Below are 25262 nucleotides of genomic sequence, written 5' to 3'. Positions count from 1 at the left end.
ATACGAGCACACACGCTGTGCAAAGGGCCTCACGTTGCAACAAGGGCCTCTTTTAATGGGAAAATGAAGCACAATCATTTCTGTGAAGGTCCCCTCGGCACAAGCAGTTTGTGTACCTTTAAGTTGTTGATGACTCATTAACTCAATCCATTCCAAATAATGCGTGTGTTCCACCACTGGAATTACAACTAACAGATTTGATACACAAAGTTATTGAGTGAATTAGTCAGCAGGCTGGCCCACACAATGCTAACAGCTCAGCTGATGTGTCACAGCAATTCTCCAATGACAGTTGTATACACATTATTAAGACAGCCCAGCTGGGGTTGGAGGTGTGGGTGGGAGCAGGGGCGTTGGGGGGGGGGATTATTGTTGAAGGAGACTCACTTTAGAGGAATCGGTTACATTGTATTTGTATCAACTACCAACCATTCAAAGAAGTGTAATCACGTGATAATTTTCAGGGTACTGATGTGATGTAGGGTCGGTGTGAACTGTAGGAGTCATACATTTTGTTTCTATTTTCATTTCCACAACGATCTGAATACACACAATGACGTAACAGCATGTCACTGGCCCTGTACAGTTTAGTCAGGACTCAGACTTAAGTGATGTGCCACTATAGAGACTGAGATAATCCAAAACAGAGTTTGTAAAAAGTATATCAAATCAGGAAATACTGTTTGTTGAGCTAAAATCAAAGGGAGACTTTTAAACTGTGAGTATTCAGTATGATGCTTTAATTTTACCTGTCTTCATCAACTCTGATCGGATTTGGCTGCTTGTGGTAAATCAAGCAGAATGAATGAAATTCTTACATGGTAGGGAGGGGCAACTTTATGAGGACTGAAAAAAAATTATTCCAACTAGGTCAAATTGAGCCTGAGCACATCTAACATTCAATTTTATGAGATTTGTTTATTCTATTTGTATGTGTTAGAGCAGCAGTGGCCCGGTGTATGGGACTGGAAGTTCAGAGGTTCTGTTCTAACAGAGGACAGTTTACCACTGTGGGTCCCTGAGCCTTGACCCTTGACCCCCATCAGCTCCCTGGCTGCCCACTGCATCCAAGTAATAGGATAAGTTTGTGCAGAAAAGGGATTTTCCAAAAGGAGATTAATAAAGTATGATCAGCACACATGCTTTTTTTAAATCAACTTTAAATAGTCAATAATATAGTAATTTTGAGCCTTTTCAAAAGCCCGTTTTCTAGAAAGTACCATCTTTTTACTATTATGGTAGTTTAGGGCCTCCATGTGGCCAGGGGCGGCCCTGGTCATTGAATCCACTGCACAATCAGGCTGTGCAAACTCCAGTCCCACTTTGTGGTCATAGTCACTGGCACCCACGTAAAAAAAAAAAATCGCAGCGGAAAGCCAGCAGTGTTTGCATTAGACCAGGTTCCCATTTGCTGACATATAATTTGCAGTAATGACTTTCTCCCATCACGTCAGCACAAAGCCAGAGTGGAATTGCCCTCTTTTACACCCCCGTGCACGGAGACCGGGCGTTCAGCTCGTCCATTCATACGCATTTTCTATTCCACAGGTTGGGGGTATAAATACTTGTGTGTGGCGTTTGTTTGACGTGACACTCCCCCCGGTCGATGGGAGGCCGACGTCAGCCTGCCAGCGGAGGAGTGGATGGCCTCTGTAATAAAAATACACCGAGAGAATTGAGGAAAAGGAGAAGATTGGCCGGGGGGGAAAGGCAACAGCGCGGCGTCTCTTCCTTTCTCCTCATCCCGCCGCCCAGCCGCGGTCGTGTCCACCTTTTCGCGTCGAGCCGGGAGCCGAACCCGCCGCGCCATGGAGAGCTCCGGCCGAAGCGCAGCCTCGCGCGCGGCTTTCTTGGTTTTTTGAGGCAGACAGAGGGAGAGATAACTGTACTGTATCTCAGCCTAGCGGATTGGAGTGAAAGTCCGCCATATTTCTGCCTTACCACGCCCGGGAGTGGAGCCGCTGGAAAATAAACGGACAGCTTTATCCGTGCGTGTTTTTTTTTTTCCTGGTTCGCCTTCGTCCGCGGACGGTGACTTGAGCTCCGGGGATTTTTTTTTCCTCCTTCCTTTTTTTTTTTTCCACAAATATCAACCTCGAAGACTTTGAAAAGGGGGGAGAGAGGGCTGCTCCGGGGGGGAACGGATGACAATGCTTAACGAGATCACCCAGAGCCGTACGGAGGATGTGTTTTAAAGGGATCTGTTGATCATATTGAGACGGGAAAGCAGATTACACCAATTAAAGACCGCACACACACTCAGCGGAGACCTGCCCTCGACACTGTTTTTAAGCTGTCGGGAGGCCCGGAAAGCCAAGCGAGGCGAACCGCGGGGAGGGGGGTGGAGGCTGTCAATAATTTCTCAAATTTTTCTAATTTCGCCCCCCTCCCTCCCTTCCAGACTCATTATTATAAGGGCGTCCGCGCGCGATTCCACCGCGAGCGGGCCTGGATGAGGTCGCTGTTTGTTTGTTTGTTTTCTTCTCCGACACCCCGACGGGATCTGAAATCTGGATGAATCAGTAGGAGGAAAGCCCAGAAAAAAGTGCGTGTTTTTGTCGGGGGGGTGGGGGGCGGGGTCGGGGGGCGACGGCAGAGAGAATGACCCTGGAGTCCATAATGGCGTGTTGCCTCAGCGAGGAGGCGAAAGAAGCGCGGCGGATCAACGACGAGATCGAGAGGCAGCTCCGCCGGGACAAGAGGGACGCGCGCCGGGAGCTGAAACTGTTGCTTCTCGGTAAGCTGCTGGAGAGAGAGAGAGAGAGAGAGAGAAACTCCAGTCAAGTTACTCTCAGTAAAATAGCTTTGTGCGGAGTGAGGGGCTCTGTCAGTGCAGCCCACCTGGGGAAGTTTGCAGTGCGTGTGGTGAGTCTGGTGCACAGATTGACAGGTCAGGATGAGGGCGTGGAGAAGGAGGGGAGCTGCTGTGGTTTGCACTGTGAAATCCACCTGATTTGAATAACTGTACTCACTAAGTATCGAGGAAACAAATGCTCTCCAGCCACACTTTATCCCTTCTTTTAACCTTTTATATCCGCTTTGTTTCCTGCACCCTGTGCAGCCACGGGCCTGCAGGGCCCATCCAGGTTCTGTGTGTCAAACCTTGGCTGCATGGGCCAAAGTCTAACCTTTATTGGGTGTTGTAGCTCAGCACCTCACCCTGGTAATGATTATACGGATTGTGATAATATATAAGAACAGTGTACTGCTCTGCTGTATGCACAAACATGCATCTGATGGTATGGGTCCAGCAATGTCTGCAGCATTCATTTATTCATTCATTCATTCATTCATTCATTCATTCATTCATTCATTCATTCACAAACTCACTTAGGCTCAATACAAAAGCGAAGTAGCATGTTGAAAGTTCTTATTTTAGCACATCATGAATCAAAAATATAGTATCTCAAAAGCCTTGATCGGGTGTTTTGTTTTTTGTTGTTTAAAAAAAAGGTGACTGAATGCCATAATAATCATAATTAATACGACAAAGGTGCTTAAAACTTGTTTAGTTTTCATGTTTTGGGTGTGGTCACACAGTAGTTTAGAGGTTAACACTCTTGATTCAAAATGAGAAGATCCTCTGTTCCTGCTCAGGTTTTCTGTGTGGACTTTGCATGTTCTCACTGTGTGTGTATGTTTTCTTGGTACTCCAGTTTTCTTACTTAGTTCAAAAATGCACCTGTAAAATAATCACAGCAGGCCGTCTGTAGTTGTCTCAAGTGTCTTTTGACATACTTGTAAAACTGCAGTTCACCCACATTGAGAAACCTGTGCATTTGTAGTGTTCGATTGTGAAAAGAGGGCCCTTGTTGATTAGCCATACTGGAGAAATGTGAAGAAAACAAGTTATCTACTTACCATCTGGTTTATAATGAAATTCCCCACCAAAAGCTCATTAGATGTGATGGCTGTAGTCCTGGAGATTGGAGCCAGAAACCTCTCTTCCTGATTCACACTTGGTTCCTTGTAAAATGTGTGAAGACGATAGTATCAAGGAAGTTGAATATTCAGACCCTGACAGCCTAGTTTTGTTGAAGAGGTTTGTCAGCCTTACTGGTAGCAGAAAATGACTACATGAATCCCCTTCAACAGGATTTGAAGGCGCTGACTGCCTTCACCCTCGCTTAATATGAACAAAAAAACTTGGTGTTTCCCGTTAATCTCTTTTAATTCCCAACAATTCGCTCATTATGTAAACACACAAGCACCCAAGGACTCCTAATAGGAACAAAAAGATGGTGACCTGCACAACTGAGAGAAAACAGTGCTGTTTGACAGTATTTATCTTTATCAGTTCGCTAGTCACTTTTCTCAGGCCGAACAAAAATGCTCGCCATCTCAAACCAAAGACTCCATGGATGTAATCCATATTCAGCACTTAAGAATTGTGTAGTAGCTGTCAGTCTTTTCTATTAGTGCAGGCAACTACATTTCAGAGCGGTGTAGAAGCTCGGCTCTAATGATGTGATGCTTATGATAATGTCTTAAAGTGTGGAGTACTATAAAGCCAAAAGTAAAATCCATTAGGTGGATTAAAACATTTCCTGTAGTGGTGAACTGTGGCTGTAGCAATGCAGGAAACTGAAAAAAAAAAACCCATCACTATTAACAAAGTTAGTTGTGTTCATTTGCTGGCATGCATTTTATGAACGATGAGAGAGGAGTGTGAGGATGAAAGCTGAGACTCAAAACCCGTGGCGTTGGAGGATGGTCGGTGTGGATGAGTGTCCAGGATTTTAACAGGAAGAGCAGAATATGCTTTTGTTAGAAAATCTAGAAACTTGAAAACAAAATTCCACCGCAACACTGACAATACCAGTGTATCTTTACACTGCTACTACATGCTATTGATCATGTTTGTAAGTTTTCAAGTAATTGTCTTCGCTCCATGCTACCTTTACTTAAGTTTATCTCGGCACAGTGCAGAAATCAGTTATTTTTTGTGGAAGAATATTTTATAAAGAGTCATGGAAACTTTGCCAATGCAAAACTGACAGTTACGACATTCTTATGAAAGGAAGCTCTGTTGCAGAACTAAAACTTTAGGTGTAGACTGAATTTAGGTGTTGCCTCTGTGTCATATCCACATTTTCTTTTTTTTTGCTCGGTTATAGAGGTCCACAGTGTGAAGCGGTGGTTTACAGTATATGTGTCTGCTTAGACAATTAAGCCAAACCAACTAGTTATTCAGAGTTAACTTTCCGTCCCGTACCCGACTTTTTGATTTAACATCGAGGTCTGAAGCACCTGTTGACAGTTAAATGGGTTAATTGTAAATCATTATCAAACTTGTATACATCTCCTAAATTAATTCAAAACTGCTCAATTACAAAAGTGGCACAGCCCAGCTCCAATCCTTCAGAGACCAGAGGACCTAGTTTCCGATGCTTGTCCCCGTTTTGCACTATAGTTTTTGCATTCACACGCACAATCATTGAGGAGTGGGATGATGAGTTTGAAGACAGATTCGAGTGGCACCATAAGTTCAGAATACTCTAAACACGATCATGAACACACAGCCAGGTCGGTTGGTTGAGTATTTATGTCTAAGTCTCAGTTTTAACGACGCATGTTTTGATAATAATAACTGACAGGGTCACTCTTCTCTTATTACTCAACATTAAAGACTCCATGGCACCACACACAGGAAATTCATGAAGTACGGCTCAGTTCTTCCCATTTAGATTGTAGAAAAGTAAGTGCTTTAGCATCATCTCTGCATCTGAATCTGAATATGCAGCTTCGGGCTGATGCTGGTGAACATGGGAGCCACTTTAGTACCCCTGATGTTCTGTCTTGAAACTTGTTGCTGTTGGCTATAGGCCGCCTGCTGTTAACACGGAATAGATTTGACACCTGCAGGAGGAGCAAACCCAGATGTGGATGCCTAATAAAACATTAAGTTCATTTTATAGGTTTCCTGGTTATTCAGACTAATGTACATCATCTGCAGCTGTCTTTCTACATGGATCACTGTTTGATTTATCAGTGAACATTTGTTCAGTTGTCTGCTTCCAGTCCATTAATTGCATCAGACACTAAAGTCTGTGTTCTTTATTAATTGATAGGACTGTTGTTATTTATTTGAGCCCAGATGGTAAAAGACCTTATAATGTAGAAAGTGCATATGTATGCAGTTGTCCACTATAGAACAAATTCATATCTAACGTGTGTAAATGTGGTCTCGATCAAGGCTGAGACCCAAAGTCCAAAACATTCAGTTTGTTAGGAGAGGAATCTGAACTGAGACAAACATGTTGCAGTTTCCGCCCCTCGTATGTGTGCTAACTCCCACCCTGAGGCCGTGCTGTGGATTTATTTATTCTTCACTTGTGAATGTGACTGACAAGCTGAATGCTCAGCTCAACAGTACACTCATCCAGTGATCTGCACGTGGTTCTTATTTAGGTATGGTTGTCAATATCGAAAAGAAATGCTACATGTTGTGTTTTAGTTTGCACTTTCAGCTCTAGTTCTCGGTTTAGGGCCCTTCTGTGTGACGTTTGCATGTTTTCACTGTGCATGTGAAGCCATCGTGTGCGGTCTCTTCCTCCTTTCTCGTTTTCCTCCTCTTTGAGTGAGTGTTGATGAGGCCTGGGGCTCGGCACGCTCCCCTCGGATGTGATGCTGATGTATACACATGGCCTGCACTCACAGGTTAATCTGGGGTCGCTGCATTGATCTGAAACGTGACTCAGCAGCTGCTGTTGGTCAGCACACACACATGCACACACTCACACCTGACATCTTCACTGTCTTTACTTGAACATACACAAAGTGCTGCCCATTTAGAGGAAAGCAACATCACATTTTCTGCATTCGAACAACCAGGAAGAACTCTGAACATCATTTCAGATCATCATTTCTGCTAATTTTAGACTAATAAAATATTGATAATAGCAAGGAATACCAGCCCTTCCAATGGTTTTTTGTTTCTGTGATTGAACTACGGCTCTGTTGTGGAAACGGCTCAGTGTTTTGTTAAGTAAATAAAATAGGGGCTACTTTGGCAGAAAAAGTCTTTATAATTATACAACACTGCGAAATATCGAGTCGTTTCTGCTGTGAATCACTCACGTCGGACTGTAGCACACAGGTCCTCTCTGCTGACATGCAAAACACACACATGCCCTCCCTTCCCTTCCTGCAAAAGTTATTCAGGGGTTACGGTGGAGGTGAAGTTAAGACTGTTCAACAAGTCTGCCAAGATTCTCAATGAACCAAAGAGAAAATACACCCCCAGTCCTTCACACCCAAATAGTTCCTGTCACCACTGCGAGGAGGGAGATGTTGTTCTTGGTCTGTCACCAGATCAAGCAAACAGGCTGAGAAGAAAGCAGCCAGCCCATAATATTATGTGTGTGAGAGAATGACTAAGTGAGTTTGTATTGTGTACATTTGTTTTACATATGTGTGTATGTTTCTTCTAAGAGAGGATGTTTTATTTCAGAAAGTTTATTTCTCTCCCTGTGGAAAAAAAACATTTAAATTTTTTAAATGTGTCTCTACTGAATCTTTGTTGCTTAAGATTAAAGTTGCATTCGGCTCCCAAATCCTGCTGAAACAGGGAGAAAGACGAGGCACAGGTGGACGGACTGAATGACTGGGTGGATCGCTGATCGTACGCAGTAACCTCACTATGGAACTTTCTCTCAGCCTGAAGATTTCCTGAGCTCTGCGTTTCAGTTACTGTGACTTGAATCAGCTTCATCTTTCTGTGAGCCTTCTGTAAATAACTCATCTCTAAAAGATGATTGGATGGATGGATGAATGGATGGATGGATGATTTAGGTCATCAAAATAGGTATGAATATTTGCTGCTGATTTGACCTGAAATGACCTTTACGTGTATTCTAAGATCTCGTTTTGTGTTTTCATATGCAGTTGTTGGGTATCATGTGCACTGTGAAAATTCACATTTGTGCCTTTAAATGAGGAGCAGCAGTCAGTGGTTTCATGATGGCAGGAGGTTTGTGGCACATACATCCAACACAAATATATCAAGACTGAAGTGGAACTGGAAACATATAAAGCTGCAGAAAGAGAGCAGAAGTTGTATTTGGGTGTGAAGTTACAGTGGATTCCCTGTCGCTGCTTTATTTGAGTGACATTTGTTCAAATAAAGCTTTGGGAAGGTTTGAATGACTAAAAGTGGATTTTAAGATTGAATGAAACTCCACGAAGACCTACTAAATAAATAAACTCTCCGTCCGCTTGTCCTGTGTCTTTTCTCAGGCACTGGGGAAAGTGGGAAGAGCACGTTCATCAAGCAGATGAGGATCATCCACGGAGCCGGATACTCCGACGAGGACAAGAGAGGCTTCACCAAACTGGTGTACCAGAACATCTTCACGGCCATGCAAGCCATGATCCGAGCCATGGAGACGCTTAAGATCCCCTACAAATATGAGCACAACAAGGTAAAACAGTTTTGAAACGCGCCACAGCGAAATACCAGTGGTTGTCAAGAGTGACACAGCTTTAGAGAAAGAGTCGACAGCGTGTCCGCAGCATGCATGCTTGCATATTTTTAGAGCGGTGCCTATCTTATGTGGAACAGCCATCCATAATCATTTCCTGACCCTTTTTTTTTTTTTTTACATTTCCTGTGTCCTTACGGCACTCCACTGCCGTTACACCCTCCGTGTATTTGTGTTTGCTGGCACGTTTCTGTGCCCTCGCTGCCTCCACTCAGACAGGAGAGTCCAGCCCAAGACTGTTCCTGCTAATTTGATCTCACTTTCCACGCCGGACGCCTCGTCCCCTTGTTCCTTTCCGCCTTTCTCATTTTGTATGAGTTACGCTTGAAGTGTGACCTCCCACTCCAAGTTTGGCCGTGTGTGTGTAACCCTGTGTGTGTGTGTGTGTGTGTGTGTGTGTGTGTGTGTGTGTGTGTGTGTGTGTGTGTGTGTGTGACAAATGAGGTGGAGCGTAGGAGTCATCACCTTGACGACACTTTTCATAAATCAGACCATTTCAGGTGACAGCTGACCACAGGCTTCTGTTTGTCTGTGCCAGACCTCAGTTTCGTGACTCTGACTCCCTGACTCATTAGTCTGCGATACTTTGCACTAAAGGACAGAAGGATGTATAAAGTTAAATGTGTTTGAAATACTCATTCAAGTACAGCTAAGTGCTCAGTTAGCGGGTGTCACATAACCATGCTGGTTTCTTTAACATCAGTACTTGTGAGTTCTACTCACAGTCAGAACTTATAGAATTCATTTTTACTTTGAGATTATGTGAATAGAAGATCTAATTTAGTGCTATAATTTGCATTTGGGTTCATTTGCCGCTCAGAATTTGGATCAGACATGGTTAAGTGGTGACTTGTGTGGAGTTGATACGGGTGAGGTGATTGATCGCAGGGTTCATGGTTTCAGTCCTGCCTTTACACCTCCACCTTGCTTCTCATTGTTGATTTTAAAGTGCAGAATACAGACATATATTTGAGCATTTATAATGTGAGGCATCTTTACATCTCTTTCTGTGGCAGACACAATCCCAGGAGTCATTTCTAAAACACCACCAGGTGTACTCGGTGCAGTGTTTTATCAACCTGGAACCGGAGCCCGGACGCCTGCAGTTTTGGCCTGAGTGTCATTTTCCATAAGTGCTTGCATGCACACTTTTGCTTCCTGTCCCGTGTGTGCGTGGTCATGCTGAGTGAAGCCTAATGTCTTATTTCACTTTTGCAGTTTTCCCACTGGTTTACTGAAAGTAAAGCTTCTTTCATTTTGATTCGTTTCCACATAAAGCTGTTTTATGTTACTGTATTTATTTTTTACCAACCAACCCTTTGTCCTTTACACTGGTAGATTTCAGATGGTAGAAGTTCAGTTGGGTCTACTGTCAGTCTGATAAGTTCAGAGCTTTGTTGTACAGCAACAGAACTCAACAAGCTCCCTGAACGCCTGTTGTTGTTGTACCTACATACATTCAAACCAAAATGGGAAGTGGTTGGTCCTTAACAAAGAAGCCTATTGAAGGGAAGTGAAAATGAAACCTGTTTCATGTCTACACGCTATTCCTGGGTTTTTGTAGTACTCTGTCACAGACTGTAAGTCTTTATTGAAGCAAGTCACTACCAGCGGAACTAAACCATCATATAGCTTCAAGCAAACGGCTTTCTAAACACCTTCTCTTGTTTCAGATTTAATTGCATGTATTTTTCTCTGTGGTATTCTTCTTTAATGCCTGTATTGGCAGGTGAAATCATTGTGCAAGTCCTGATACATTACAGCATCCTGTATGTCTCTGTAAGTATCTTGTTAATGGGATCTGGACTTGGGTTTGAGGAGGGATCCATAGATGGCGGTCATGTATAATAGATGTGAGTGAACCTTCATGCTGATGCATTGTTATTATAACAGCTATCCATCTTATAATAGCCATTAGGAATCACATACTGTTTGCTTGTAATGTGTCTGCTATTGTACATGTGGGAGTTTTTAAACTCATGATTGCATGTAGAATTGTATCCATCCTTATTCAATACCTACTTTATTTAGATATGTTGCCAATACCAGCAAATGCAGAGCGCAAACCAGGGTATAACCTGGACCGATGTTGAGATTTACTGCAAGAGAAGTTCAAAATATATCAAAACACCTGAATCCTAACTACAAATGGAGCAGGAAAGTTTGAGTAGTCACAGAACAATGTCATATAGGCCCAAAAGTGTGATGCTGTGCGTGAAACAGTTTCAGAACATGTTGATCTCTTGTCGTGGGACACAGGAGAGTTCTAAAGGGAATCTGGGGCGGCAAAAGTTTCCCCTTAATAGGCCCAGTGGGACCTGAGCTTCAAATATTAGGTCCGTGCTTAGCCTGGGGATGCAAAGAAATTTCTGGATATAGAATATGTGAGTGAGTGAGAAAATAAACCAGTGATAATGAGGACTGCGCACCCTGCGCAATGATTCTTTTTCCATATTACAGAAGTTTTGATAAGTTAACTTTGTGCTGTTGAACACGGATTCGTGCCGTCGCCATTCTTATCAACTTCTCCCCGCCTTGCTTTTCAACAGGGTAACGCCAACATCGTGAAAGAGGTGGACGTAGAAAAGGTCACCATGTTCCAGAACCCTTATGTAGATGCAATCAAAAGCTTATGGAACGACCCGGGTATCCAGGAGTGTTACGATCGGAGGAGGGAATACCAGCTCTCCGATTCTACTAAATAGTAAGTGGAAAGAAAAACAATTTAAAGGATTCAGTTGTCGGATGTTCAGATTCAGATCTATAAGAAATATATGGAATATAGAATACTTGATACTCCCATCCATCATGAAAAACCCTCATTCTCATCCTCTTTAGTTACCTGAATGCGTTGGACAGGATCGCAGAGTCGTCGTATCTTCCCACCCAGCAAGATGTGCTGAGGGTTCGAGTCCCAACCACGGGCATTATTGAATACCCGTTTGACCTGCAGAGCGTCATATTCAGGTGGGTTTTGTCTGGAATCCAAACGTAAACCTGCCTGCTGGTCCTCAGAAAAAGCAGCATCGTTCAGTGAAATGTTATTTTATTGCTGTTTTTGTGATTATAGAAGTGCTTGTGACATTTTAATGGACCATATTTAATCACTTCCTGTGCTCTTCCTGTTTCCACTGAACTGTGAGGTGTTTCAATGACAACCACAAAATAGATGAACACATGATTATGCAGCATATCAGAAAATGGGGCACTTCTGTAGGATGTTTTGAATCATGTGAATTAAAAAGAAAAAACCTTTACATTTCTGATTTAAAGATTCGACATACAGACAGAACATTGATGTGTTTTAGCCAAAGTCCTGATTGATGGAGACATTCAGTAAGGTTTTTATAGCGTACTACATTTTATAAGATCTCCAACAGAAACAGGTCCAATTTAGTTTTGAAAAACATGCAAACCCCTGATTTTAATATATTCACCGTAATTATAATTTTCTTGTAACATTACTTTTTTTTTTTGAAGACCTGTGTGCAGAAGTTAGTGTCATCTAGTGGTGAAGTTGTTTACTGAATATTTTTCTTCAGCATCCAACCTACAGAGGCTGAGAAAGTCCAGAACTGAAGCAGGACAGGCCTTCTGCACAGTGTTTGGTTTGTTTGTTCTTGCAGTAGATGATTGCTGCTGCAGTATAATGGGGCTCTGTGTGAGATAATTGCATTTTGCTGGTATTTGCATTCGCACAGGAAACAAAAACCATCTTCCTCGGCAGGTAAAAAAACAGAGCCTTACAAGACAAAACCATGAAATATTTCATTAAAGCAACAGATTAGGTTACTGTTATTTATTTGATATTAACAGTTCTTGGTTTCAGGCAATGCTTCCTGATTACATGAATATCTTTCTTATTTTATGGCTGCAAAGTGAACTGAATCATTCACTACCGGGTCCTTTATGTCAACACAACAGTGTTTGAGTTAGATTCAGAATTTGTTTTACTAAGCTGCATCAGATAAGCAGATCCAAACAGCCTTTGTAGTGACGGTTTTCTTTGTGTGTTGGTGCTCCGGCAGGATGGTGGACGTCGGAGGTCAGAGGTCAGAGAGGAGGAAGTGGATCCACTGCTTCGAGAACGTCACGTCCATCATGTTCCTGGTCGCGCTCAGCGAGTACGACCAAGTTTTGGTGGAGTCAGATAACGAGGTGAATGATCCTGTTTTCCTCAAAGCTTGAACTTTTAACTGTATCAGCCTATCAGACAGGTAACTGCGGTTTGTGGGAGGCTCAGAATGATTCCCCCTTTATTAAATGTCTGATTATATCACATGATGGGGCTGATCATTTAAATATGACAACTTCTCCTTATTTGAAATAACTCTCGGCCCTGCTGGGCTGTGCTCCGCCCCCTTTTCCCTTTGGAAAACATTTGTAAATGATCAGCCAGCCGTTTTGAATACTGCCTCAGGCCACCTCTCCCTCAGCTCGTGTGTTAGTTTGTTCAAGTCCATTAATGAGCAGGTGCGCCTTCGTATGTCTATCATCTGTTCTCCTGCTCATTTGCTTTCACTGCGAGCCTGCGCATTCGAGAGAGAGAGAGGAAATAATCCAGAGCAGCTGCATGTCTTCTGTGTTCTTGAGACACGGTTTTGATCACACAGGGAAAACTTTCTGCCTTAAACAACGCTGTGGCATCTAAATCTTGCCTTCAGACTGGTCGCTTTGTCCAATTACACTTTGAAATCAAGTGTCATGGCGAAATTAACAACATGGCCGCCTGCCTCTCATCTTTACTCCTCTCCCTCTGGTGCAGTACAACGTTTATTAAAATCTCTGCCTAATGAGTGTGAAGGACCGTGGCTTAATTAAGAGATTAACTCCCTTTCTCTCTCTCTCTCTCTCTCTGTCTTTCTCTCTCTCCCTTTTCCTCTAGAACCGGATGGAGGAAAGTAAAGCACTCTTTAGGACAATAATCACGTACCCCTGGTTCCAAAACTCGTCGGTCATTCTGTTCCTCAACAAGAAGGACCTGCTGGAGGAGAAGATCATGTACTCCCACCTGGTTGACTACTTCCCAGAGTATGATGGTGATTATCAGCAGCAAGTCCGACATTCCTGTTCATTTCTGCCAAGCGCGGTTATTTCTCGCGTGACAAGAAGCTTTGTTGAAAAGATGGCGATCAGTTTTCAGCCACATAATTGTTGCAGAAAAAAATAACAGTATAATAAGAAAGTCATCTGTATTGAAAATGTCGAAAACGAACAAGGGTTTTTTTTTTTTTTTCATGTCATCCTCAGGCCCTCAGAGAGACGCCCAAGCAGGACGAGAGTTCATCCTCAAGATGTTTGTGGACCTGAATCCAGACAGCGACAAGATCATCTACTCTCACTTCACCTGCGCCACCGACACGGAGAACATCCGCTTCGTCTTCGCAGCCGTTAAAGACACCATCCTGCAGCTCAACCTGAAGGAGTACAACCTGGTGTAGAGCAGAGGGGGGCTTCGACCGCAACACGCACCCACACACACACACACACACACACACACACACACACACACACACACATGGCGTGAAAAAATATAGAGAAAAAAAAGGTCTAATGATTGCATCGTACTAATTTATTTGCCATTTGTTGATCCCTTGGTCCCAAGAGGTAAACAAAGTAAATGTTTTCTTGCTATTTAAGGTGAAAAGTAAAGAGGGCAGGAGATATGCCAGGGTTAGAGAAGGTGCTGGGACAAACGCAGCGTGCTCCGTCCCTCCTGCCTTTTTATAAACCCGCAGAAAAAAAAAGTTTATTTCATTCTTTTTTTAAGAAAAAATAAAACCTCCGTCTTTACCTGTCGTTTCACTCTGGATCTTCATGGTGGGCGTTAACGTGTTTACCCATCAGGACACCAGATGGCATATTTTTAATTGGCGGCTTCTTGCTTGGTGAAAGTGACTGGTTGGTCTTTTCCATCAGTTAGAAAGTATTAACTGTGACTTTTTTTCTTTTTTTTTTTTTTACAATTATTTCAGACTGATCTGGTTATTATTATTCTGGTACCATTCTAAGAGAGGAGAGTGTCTCTCAGATGTTGTGGAAAGGGCTCGAGTCATATGCGTAACATTTTGCCACCAGGAACTGGCGTTAGCGTCCGCTCTCTGCTCCATCCGGTCCAGGTGAACCAGTCTTTTTACATCGGACTGAAACGAGCCCGGGAGGTGATAATTTATGAGAAAATATTATTAAATGATTATGTTCAACTGTGCCACATTAATGCTTTTTATTATGGTAATATGTATATTTATTGCCGATGCCAAAACAAGTCAAGCAGCACTCCACTTTCACTACTTCAACGAGAAGAAACAGTGTTGAGGAGGCGAGGGAGTGGGGATGACGAACACAGAGGGGGCAGACGGACTGATTTCATGTCACCGATGCATTGATTCAACAGAGTCGGATGTGTGATCCGCCCTCCCTTCACACCAGGCCTCCTCAGCCTGGACTGACTGTCTGTCAGCCTGTTAAACAGGAGGCATGTCCAACCCTGCGCATGGCTGCGAGACCCCTCACCCCTCCGCCTCAGCCTCCACCTCCGCCTCCGCCCGCCGACCATCCGGTCACACTTCAGCTGTCATCTTTGTAACTTTCCAATCACAGCCCGGCTGTCTTGACTGTTGTAGTGGAGAATAAACTTGGCTCGTTCCCATGTCAAAGGGCAGGAGCGTTGATGTTGAGTTTGTACCAAAGTTCGCCCTTTTTTTCTTGTTTCTGATCAGCACCTCTGATTGGTTTCCCTCATTCCCCGGTCACTTAGGTATTCTTTTGTACCAGTTCCCCCGAACATAAGCCTGTAATTTACATTTATTGAGGCATAGTGCAATTATGAATGCTATAATCATTGTACATACATCTCTCTCTATATATATATGGCAGCATATTTGTTGGCTTTGTAATCATTACTTTTTTGGCAGATTGAGTGTGCGGTATTGAAAATATGTATCTATGTAATTGTATTGTATGTCTAATGGCTAATTCAGTTTTGGAAGAAAAAAATGTTATCTACATGTTGGGTTTTGTTTCCCTTTTTTTTAAGAAGAGAATGTAATTTTTTTTTTGTGTTCTGCCAGTTTTGTTTTATTTTATTTTTAGCTTTAAAAACTGCATCCAGAGGAATATAATCATCCAGCAGCGGATTCGTTGAATTATCAGTACTCACACCAGAAGTTTTTTTTGTTAAATTGACTTTTAAGTGAGAACTTTGGACTGAATCTAACCTACAGGGCTAATCGTAATAGGCTTCAGGAACATGTAATCTCATCGCTCACTGATATTTCATTTCTTCACACAGCTTTTCGATCATTTCAAACACTCTCCAGTCCTCCATCACCTGCTCACATAGGGAAAGTTTTATTAAAGAAGTAGTGCCAGACAGGTGAGTTTCCGGTTTGTTGCAACACAGATTTTTTTTTTTTTTTCAAGGAGATTTGTTTTTGTGATAGTGCTCACAGTTGAGGATGCAACAGTCTGTCCACAGATTTAAAAACAATACTGAGCGAACATCTATTTTGTCAGTGCAATGTACACAAACGTGCAAAAAGGAGGGGGAAAATCAACCATTAGATCTAATTTGAAAGGTACATTTACTGATGGTTTTTTTTAAAAAAAGTTTTTTTTATTTAATTTGCATTGTGATTACACCCGTCTCATCAGAATGTACAGTGTTATTTTCAACTTGACTCATGAAGCTCAAAAGAAAACACCATTCCCGTGTACATATTGCCTTATTGAATAAGCCGTGCCTCTGGAGTCCGACGCGAGGCACCTGTGTTTTTATGAGAAGTGAAGCTCGTCCCGTCGTGCAGCTGGAGGAATGCTCGGTCTTGGCTTGGTGGTGTTTCTTTGTTATTTTGTGCTACCAGGAGCCCCGGGAACAGCTTTGAAAGCATAGCCGATGTAGCTAAAAATCACCACAGTTACAAGATATGTTAAGCACATCATGAGTGACTTGTAATCAAACACACTTTCTATTGAATTCATCATGTTGACACTTCCAATTCATGTCTTAAAGTCCATACCAGAAGTGCATTACAGTGCACTGAGCTGCCTGACTCATGGCTTTTTTGAACTCAGAAAACCATCAGTAGCCACATGCTGGGTGTTTCTTTGTGTTTTTGGTCATATTTGGCTGCGGCCTGGCGTCAGCCAGCCCTCACTTAGAGGTTCTGTTGCACTCAGATATTTCAGCCGGCTGGTGAAATCACATACCAGGATGGCTGACGGTGGAAGTCACCACGAGTTCACTTTCAGTCCCGGCTCACAGTGAAGACCTGACAATGTCCGCTCCCACGCAGCGGGGCCATGTCGGACGGGCCTGTTCGCCTCACACCCAGTGTTGAAATCTGTGCTTGTTGCCAGGGGAGGTGTTTTCGAAGCTGGACCATACAGTTTGAACTGAACAGTGTTGTTGTAGCCTTGCAGTAATCAGTAACTTGTGTCCCTGCAGTGGCTGTTTTTCAGTCTCTGTTACTTAAAGGGGAACTCCCTCAGAGCGAATCTGACTTTGAAAGCACCGTCTTCTCATGAAAACCTCGAGTGCTAACATTTATGCTGTGGTGTAGATTTTTACAGAGCTAAATTTAACTGGAAGGGGTTTCGAATTGTAATAGTTTAAACACAAGAATGAGCCACAGAGGGCTGCTTCAGGCCGGCCTGTTCTCTATACATAACTAAAGGGAAGAGCACAGAGTCGTGTTCAGTTTATATTTTACATTCAAGAGAGCAAAGAGTCCATGTTGACCTGATGACAACAACTGCTGATTTCAACCTTCGCCCAGTATGCTGGAGAGCAGTTCACTGTTAACGTCCCGTATACTGTGAAGAAAAACAGCCTCCGATGAAACACTTTCTCTTTCAGGCTTTCAGCTGGCCGACTCTTGGGTTTCTTTTGCCTCCAGGTTCTGAAGATATGAATTTTATTGACTCCTTTTGAATTAGTGGTCTGGTGATCTATGATCATAATTGTGTAAAATGTTTCCTGTATCCATAAACTGGCACTTCTTCAACAAGTTTCTAAATGAAGCAACATGTTTCTTTTCAACTCCACTTGACTCTGGTTGTTATTTTAGCGATAGAACTGTCATTTCTACTGTGAAATGAGCTTCGATTGAAGATTACCACTGAAGATATGAATTCACAGCTGCAAGTTAAAGGAGGAATAAGATTTAGTTAAGTGGTTCTGACTGCAGCAGAGGATGAAGTTGACCCTTCATAAGAAGTTATATAATAATAGTTGATAGTAGTCAGAATTAACCTGAAATACTTATCCAAAGGCCTTTCTATATAAAAATCTGCATTTTTGTGTGTATGTGATTTTAATAACAATCCATCCAAGAAAATGTTTGACTAATGCAACAATTCGATCCAACAGGATGGGTGGGAAAAACTGAGTTTGTGAAGATCAGACTACAGCAATAGTTCCTGTTACACAGAAAACGATAAATGCAAGACAAGTAATTACACTATTGTTATTATTAAAACTAAACGAAATAGAAAAAAAAATGACAAATATATGCAAAATGACAAATAACAGCAAAATAGGGTGGTATGTAGTGGGTGCTTAAAAAAATTAAAATATCTTTAAAAAATACATATAAACATAAATAAAATTCCATAAATGGCAATAACCTCGTCCTCATAAAATAAATATATCTATATTATTGTGCATTGCACATGTTCTGTGTGTCTTATTTCTGGACACCTTCTCTTAGTTATCTGATACTCAGCTTGGGATGAGAGGCTCTTCTGCCCCCTAGTGTCCGTTGTGGGAAAGTATCATTTAAATAAATGGATGAAGAAAAGAACATTCAGGTAAAATGTATCTTTAAACAAAGGACTTTAGTTGATAAATAAATTATGTGATACCCTGCTAAAATGTTCATTACTACTGAAGACCAAAAGAAAAAAAAAAAGAATGATTTGAGATTACAGATTTGTCTCCAGCTTTGTTGCTCGTGAACTTTCTTCACTAATATTGCGGAGATGTAGACTTTCTAAAAAAAGAAACAGCAACACTTTGGTGTCAAAGTGCAACAAGAGTTGACAGTTCGCATGTTCTAGAAGATGTAGAAGATGGATGTATGGAGGCATCCTCACCCTCATCCTCCGCCTGCTCCTGCTTGGCTTTGCCGGTTGTGGAAGAGGACTTCCCATTCCCCTGCTTCATGTGAGGACAGGACCACGCCCTGTTTCTCCAGGATAAAGACAGACGCCCTGCGTCCAAAACACTCCTCAACAGTTTCCCCACTGAATCGGATTAGAGTCAGAGGATCCGTTTCAAAGATGCTCGGAGCTGCTGTCCTCTGAGTCCGAAGAGGAAACGGAGAGGAAAGAGAGAAAAGAAGCGGCTGACTCCAAAGTTTCAGAGTAGTGAAGAGGAAGCGGCTCCCTGGAGGATGGCTGGATGCTGCATCTCCGCGGAGGAGAGAGAGAACCAGAGGATCAACGAGGAGATCGAGAGGCAGCTGCGGAAAGACAAGAAGGACTCCCGCAGAGAGCTGAAGCTGCTGCTGCTCGGTGAGACCCAGCTCTGGCAGGAGGTCCCTGCAGGCCTGATGGCTGGAAGCCTGACTCAGCCTCCTCAGAGCATCTCTGGTGGAACGCTGCTGCTTTAACCATCAGTTTCATTATTTTACTGAAGAGAGAGAAGGTGTGAAATTGTACTGAACACTTTATAGTAATTCATAGAGGTAGGTCAAAAAGTGACAGATTATGAAACTCCTGGTTTAAACTTTTTTATATATGGACATTGATACTTTTAATGTATTAATTTGGCTTCTTTAGGTGAATGCTTGATGGAGTTAGTGGATCAAAGAGGAGGAAAGAGTACTAAATGTATGTTTGGCTGCTAATTTGCTTAAATTGTTCTCCCTTACAAGTAAAAGTACTCAGGTAGGCAGAAGAAAATACCCACAGTATTAGTTACTTTTTAACCATTTGATATTTTACTATATTGGTAAAAGTGGAAGGTCAATTCACATTTATCTCTTTAAGTACACTTCACAGACGTACAACACAGAAAATCAAATTATACTATTGACTTTTTGTGGGGGGGTCATATAAATATGGATATAAAGCAGTTATTGTGAGTGGAAAAATGAAGTTATTGCTGATGAAAATGCAGATCAACGGTTTCAAACATTAATTCACATTTTGGGCTATTACATGGTTCTTAATTGTTCTGAAAATACCCTTAATATGAAACTTTGTGTTTGCTGATTATGGGCTGGGATCAGCTAAGTGCCACACCAGCCCCGGTTGGATAAAGCGGTACAGAAGATAAACAGCTGCAGAGAAAAATTAATGAGATGTAATAGATAAACAGATAAACAGATAATAGATCTGCTCACCAGCAGCACTATCCTGATCCTAATGTTTGCAAAATTCATTATTATATTGGGTTTCATGACCTCTCAGTAAAGCACAGCTTTCTGCCTCCTGAGAACTGAGGCATTTCTAAAGCGTTTTGGCCTAATTTTGCTCATATGAGGCTGAATCTGTTAACTTGGAGTATTGATAAGACCTTGCTGTTAATAAGAGTGTGTGTTGCTACATGCAGCAAACAGTATTATACCGCAGCTTTGTGGGAAGATGTTGGTCAGTCAGTGGTGTGTTTGAAAGCCAAAACTAGCTGCTGCGGTGAACTACATGTAAAACTCATGCAAACTGGAAAAAGAACAGGACTTGAGCTTCAGGTTTGCACCCAATGTTCTCTTCACAGGCCTTTCGCTTCAAATAAAGCATTTTGCTTTTCCACTACAACAGATAAACCATCATCTCAATGAGTTGGATCCCAACATGAAGTTGTAATACACCAAAACTGTGCTTTTATATTCAGAAGATTTAAAACTGACAAATCAAAAAACAAAATAAACAGAAGATTTTTCCACAAGTCACTCAAATTAACATGAAAGGGTGTCAGCACACAAAAGTCGAACAAATTGAAAACATATTTTAAAAGACTAAATGGAAAAAAAAATGTTTATAATGACGAGTGATTACAAAGAGATACTGGATCATCTGAAACTGCTCTCATTTGGAAAGTGCTGTATTTGTTTCATTTATTCACCAGGTGAGAGTGACTTAGATCTCAGTGGATTTCTTTAGAATGGTCACAGCGAACCAGAGAGATTGTTACGTCCAGCTCGTTTGGAGAAGGGCAAAGGAAGTAACATGAAGAGCCACAGATATTATGTGGAAATTAAAGTTATTTATTAACCAAAAGTAAGAACAAACGGTAACAAAAGAGACTCAACTAGAGTCGTAAAACCAAAAAAACAAAGCCAACAGGTAACTAATGATAAAGAATATACAACAAAAGACTCCTGAAACCAAAAACACAGAACTGAGTAACAACTGTCTCCAGGAGGCACGACAGCATGGTCAGCTCCAGCCAGTCTGTGTCCTGCCAGCCGCTTTTAACTCCTCAGGAGTGTTGCCTCATTGGCTGACGAGCTGCTCTCTCGTCGGGCTCCCCAGGTGCAGGCGATGAAGCGATGATTGGTTCCTACAGCAGCAGCAAACCTGGGAAACACACCCAGACACAGACAGACACACCCTCACTCACTGGGGACCCTCACTGTGTTGACTTCTATGTGTGATGATGACTGTGTCGTGGTCTGTGTGGCTGCAGACTTGTTTCCTGATTCTTGATGTGATGTGAACTTTCTGAACTCTGAGCTTTTTTTTTTTTTTTCAACTATCAACCTTCTGAGTTTCCTGCTGCATGAGTGCTCTTCAAAACCGGGGAACTATAGCGCATCCGTGTAAATCATGTCGCACCTAATCAGAGGAGGAAACATTTACAGCCACATACAGCCGTTGGTAAATGGAGTATTTTCACAGCTTCACTACTTCCTGAAAATAACTGTGCATATTCATTTCCTGTCTTGCATTATTGGCCAAACTGATTAATCCAGGTGTGTCTGGTTTAGACTGCTGCAACAAAACACACCTGGATTAATCATTTTGGCCAATAATGCAAGACAGGAAATGAATGTGCACAGTTAATTTCAGGAAGTAGTGAAGCTGTGAAAATGGCCCATTGCCTTGTAAAAGTGAGTGAAAGTAAAATATTCTTTTTAGTCACATTCGGTTTAATTTATTGTTAATAGCAGGGATTTATTACATTTAGCAGTAAGTAACCATAAGCACATCCATCCATCCTTCCATCCAGGAGTATATCTATGAACTGCAGTGCGCACATTCATGAAATTACCAAAAGGATGCTGTCGCAGTAAACTGTCAGATTTTTCCAATAATCTAGTTTGGAAAGTGGTAGCTTTTTACAATGTAATGAGGCAAACAATAACGTGTTGGTGTTTATGAAATGGCTTAACCATAGATAACTATATGAGAGTCCATGAGGAATCTCTGTCTGAATACCAACATACGACAGAAATAAGCAAAGTTTTGGTCCAAATTTATCTCTGCAAATCTAAATTCAATCCTGCTTGTTTATTTATCTTAAGGTGTGAAAATGCGTTTTTTTTTTTTTTTTTTTTGCGATTGTGACCTGTCTTGGATGCAGCGTTCCTTCTAGAATGAACCAAAAGCTTGCATTGGATGTGTCATCGAAAGAGTTAGATATTATGGAATGAGTGTTTCCAGCACTGTGATCATAAAGCAGACAGCGACACTGCAGAGACGCAGGACGACTCCTCCGAGAAACTTGAATTGTAAACAAGTTCCATTCAAATTCAGACCATTTGTCTAAGCCTTGTTTGTAAAGTCTGAAGTCGTCATTATGCCATGCAAAACATTCAGGAAGACAGAGCAACTTCAGGCGCTGCTCAGACTGATCACACAGGAGAGCTGAGAGACAGAGATGTAGAAGCAAGTGTGTTGTCTCACACACACACACACACACACACACACACACACACACACACACACAAAGCACCACCTACAATATTTGGGGTGGGGGGGATCATTTGTTAAACAAATGGGGTGAGCATCATGTCCTCCGACTGAGAATATTAGGCGCCTGTGCTGTAAGAGTAATGAAGTGTGTGTTCCCCTTCTCAGCAGTGTGTGAAGATGTGTGTTTGCACAGCTGAAATCATGATATGTTAAGCTAGTGGTCAATATAGGAGGTTTATTGGAGGTATGCTTGTGCCTAATTGTATGTTTAAAAAAAATACACAACAAAAAAAAACACAAAGGATGTTAGAGAGAAGAAATAATGTTGTTACATACAAAGTGCAGAGTAAAGGCTGAGTCGGTCCTTCCCTTCCTGCACTCAGATATTGACAGGTGTATTTTTGGAAGTCAAATGTTCTGTATTCAAATTGTCAAGTTTGCCTTTGTGATCCTGCATGAACAACTTAGTCATCAACAGTTGTACCCGCAACTGCTTGTTTACTTCAGTGATATTTACTTAGCAGCAGCGGCAGACACACAGGCCCTTTGATAAAGGCTGCAGTGGCCTGGTAGCTCAGTCACAGCTCCATTAGCTGAACTACTGGCTGTCAAAGCGAGATTTTCTGTGCATGTAAATTAAAGTTCATACTAATATCTCATAATGTGACAACGCTGAGTTTTTGTTTGGACTCAACATGTCCAGGTTCTTTTCTCAAATCACTAAAATCAAATCATTACAGAAGAAAGATCAGAAAAGCTGAACAGTTTTCCTCCCTGTTATCTGCCTGTGAGCCTTTTTCACTTCCAATAAAGGTATTGATGAGTATGAATTATGATCTGTGTCTGACAGGCACTGGAGAAAGTGGGAAAAGCACCTTCATCAAGCAGATGAGGATCATCCATGGAGGAGGATACTCCGACGAAGACAAGAGGAGCTACGCCAAGCTGGTCTTCCAGAACATCTACACCTCCATGCAGGCCATGATCCGAGCCATGGAGCCACTCAACGTGGCGTTCAGTGACCCCCAGAACCAGGTAGAGGCCCCCCTAGACATGTTCATGCAAAATAATCTCACACACACACTCACACCAACAACCAAACTGAGCTCCAAATGAAGCATGTTCAAACCTGCAAAACTGCATTTGTGTGTGTGTGTGTGTGTGTGTGTGTGTCTGTGTGTCTGTGTCTGCAGAGCCATGCAGATGCAGTCCTGCAGGTGGAGGTGGATAAGGTGGAGGAGTTAGACCAAAGCCTGGTTGGTGGGATCAGCAGTCTGTGGAAAGACGCAGGAATACAGGAGTGCTACGAGCGGCGCCGGGAGTACCAGTTGTCCGACTCCACCAAATAGTGAGAATTCCTGTAAAATCCCAGGTCGCCTTCGTGCAAATGGTCAAATGTTGAAAGACCGATCACATCAGACACTGACATTAGAACATAAACTGCATAAACCTGGTTAAAATCTTTGTAAAATGTTTTTAAAAAATTGTTATTTAGTTCAGTTTTCCTCATTTTGCCGTGCACATTGTTCAGCTATCTCACAGACCTGGATCGGATCGCACAGCCCTCCTATTTACCCGACCTCCAGGACATCCTCAGGGTCCGGGTGCCCACCACAGGGATCATCGAATACCCCTTCGACATGGACAACGTCATCTTCAAGTGAGCTGCATGCAGTTATCAATCAACTGGTCAGGAGTACCAACTCTCACAGGCTTGGTTTTTGTTTTTTTGTCCCTGTTCTGTCAGGATGGTGGATGTCGGGGGTCAAAGGTCAGAGCGGAGGAAGTGGATCCACTGCTTCGAGAACGTGACCTCCATCATCTTCCTGGTGGCGCTGAGCGAGTACGACCAGGTGCTGGCAGAGTGCGACAACGAGGTGAGAGCCCAGCGCCAAAAACCTCAGCGCTCCCAGAGGAAGAGCGCGTGTGTGTGTGTGTGTCCGTGGTTAACCCCTTCCTGCTCGCTGACCTCAGAATCGTATGGAGGAGAGCATGGCTCTGTTCAAGACCATCATCACCACGCCGTGGTTCCAGCGCGCCTCCGTCATTCTCTTCCTCAATAAGACCGACATCCTGAAGGAGAAGATCATGTACTCTCACGTGGCAACCTACTTCCCCGCTTTCACTGGTAACTTCATTCACATAGTTCATCACGTACATTGTCAATGCAAAGCTGATGTTGCTGAATATTTGCTTGTTGGATCTGGATACTTCGCCGCAGGCCCTCAGCAGGACGCGGAAGCGGCCCAGGATTTCATCCTCAAAATGTACCAAGAACAAAACCCGGACAAGGAGAAGACGCTGTACTCCCACTTCACCTGCGCCACCGACACCGAGAACATCCGCTTCGTGTTCGTGGCCGTCAAAGACACCATCCTCAGACACAACCTGAAGGAGTTCAACCTGGTGTGAGGGGACGACGGGAGGGAAGCGGCGGACGCGCTGTTATAGTTACATAGAAACACTAAAGAGTCTGGAGAATATATTTTGGAAGCAAGTTTCCAAACGCCTGTTCAGCCAAAGAGAATAATGAACATATAGCAACTTTGTATAGAGACTGATTGTGTGCATAGTGTGAAATACTTAAATTAAATTAAATGTAGTGCCTTTATTTATACACTCTTATTCAGTTGAGATTCCTGTTTTGTGGTTTTGTACCATCTAGAAATGATTGTTTCAATGCAGAGTTACACAGTCGATCTTGCCTCAGATGTAAATAGTTGTGCCTTAAACTTCATTCACAGCTAGAAAATATATTTTGTCACTTCTAATAAACATTTATTTATTGAAGAATTTAACTTGGGCATTTGAGGTTTTCTGAACTGAAAAAAATAAAATAAAATAAAATAAAGGGAGGCAGTCTTCAAATTTGAAACACATTTTATTTATTTTTTGGAAACAGAAAAAAAAACCCCACTG

The 25262-nt window shown here is 42.4% G+C and overlaps 2 protein-coding genes across 2 annotated transcripts; both read left to right on the top strand.

The window, feature by feature from the left end:
* Nucleotides 1–1600: 1600 nt before the first annotated feature.
* On the top strand, nucleotides 1601–17528 carry LOC115398432 (guanine nucleotide-binding protein G(q) subunit alpha). The gene is made up of 7 exons (XM_030105185.1): nucleotides 1601–2737; nucleotides 8239–8423; nucleotides 11033–11187; nucleotides 11322–11450; nucleotides 12512–12641; nucleotides 13369–13522; nucleotides 13734–17528. The coding sequence occupies exons 1-7, from the start codon at nucleotides 2602–2604 to the stop codon at nucleotides 13922–13924; spliced, it is 1080 nt and encodes a 359-aa protein (XP_029961045.1). The 5' UTR covers nucleotides 1601–2601; the 3' UTR covers nucleotides 13925–17528.
* Nucleotides 17529–18725: 1197 nt separating this feature from the next.
* On the top strand, nucleotides 18726–25163 carry gna14a (guanine nucleotide binding protein (G protein), alpha 14a). The gene is made up of 7 exons (XM_030105186.1): nucleotides 18726–18998; nucleotides 23194–23378; nucleotides 23537–23691; nucleotides 23875–24003; nucleotides 24091–24220; nucleotides 24318–24471; nucleotides 24565–25163. The coding sequence occupies exons 1-7, from the start codon at nucleotides 18878–18880 to the stop codon at nucleotides 24753–24755; spliced, it is 1065 nt and encodes a 354-aa protein (XP_029961046.1). The 5' UTR covers nucleotides 18726–18877; the 3' UTR covers nucleotides 24756–25163.
* Nucleotides 25164–25262: the final 99 nt, after the last annotated feature.

The sequence above is a fragment of the Salarias fasciatus genome, chromosome 12 (assembly GCF_902148845.1).
Source record: "Salarias fasciatus chromosome 12, fSalaFa1.1, whole genome shotgun sequence".
Taxonomy (NCBI): Eukaryota; Metazoa; Chordata; class Actinopteri; order Blenniiformes; family Blenniidae; genus Salarias; species Salarias fasciatus.
The sequence above is the reverse complement of the archived record's forward strand: the minus strand, read 5'-3'. Positions and strand labels throughout refer to the sequence as shown.

Excerpts from the sequence above, each read along its gene's own strand:
- LOC115398432 (XM_030105185.1), top strand. The coding sequence starts at position 2,602 with ATGACCCTGGAGTCCATAATGGCGTGTTGCCTCAGCGAGGAGGCGAAA. Across the intron at positions 11,451-12,511 it reads CTGCAGAGCGTCATATTCAG|GATGGTGGACGTCGGAGGTC; the intron begins GTGGGTTTTGTC and ends GTGCTCCGGCAG. Across the intron at positions 13,523-13,733 it reads CTACTTCCCAGAGTATGATG|GCCCTCAGAGAGACGCCCAA; the intron begins GTGATTATCAGC and ends TGTCATCCTCAG.
- gna14a (XM_030105186.1), top strand. The coding sequence starts at position 18,878 with ATGGCTGGATGCTGCATCTCCGCGGAGGAGAGAGAGAACCAGAGGATC. Across the intron at positions 23,379-23,536 it reads TCAGTGACCCCCAGAACCAG|AGCCATGCAGATGCAGTCCT; the intron begins GTAGAGGCCCCC and ends CTGTGTCTGCAG. Across the intron at positions 23,692-23,874 it reads TTGTCCGACTCCACCAAATA|CTATCTCACAGACCTGGATC; the intron begins GTGAGAATTCCT and ends CACATTGTTCAG.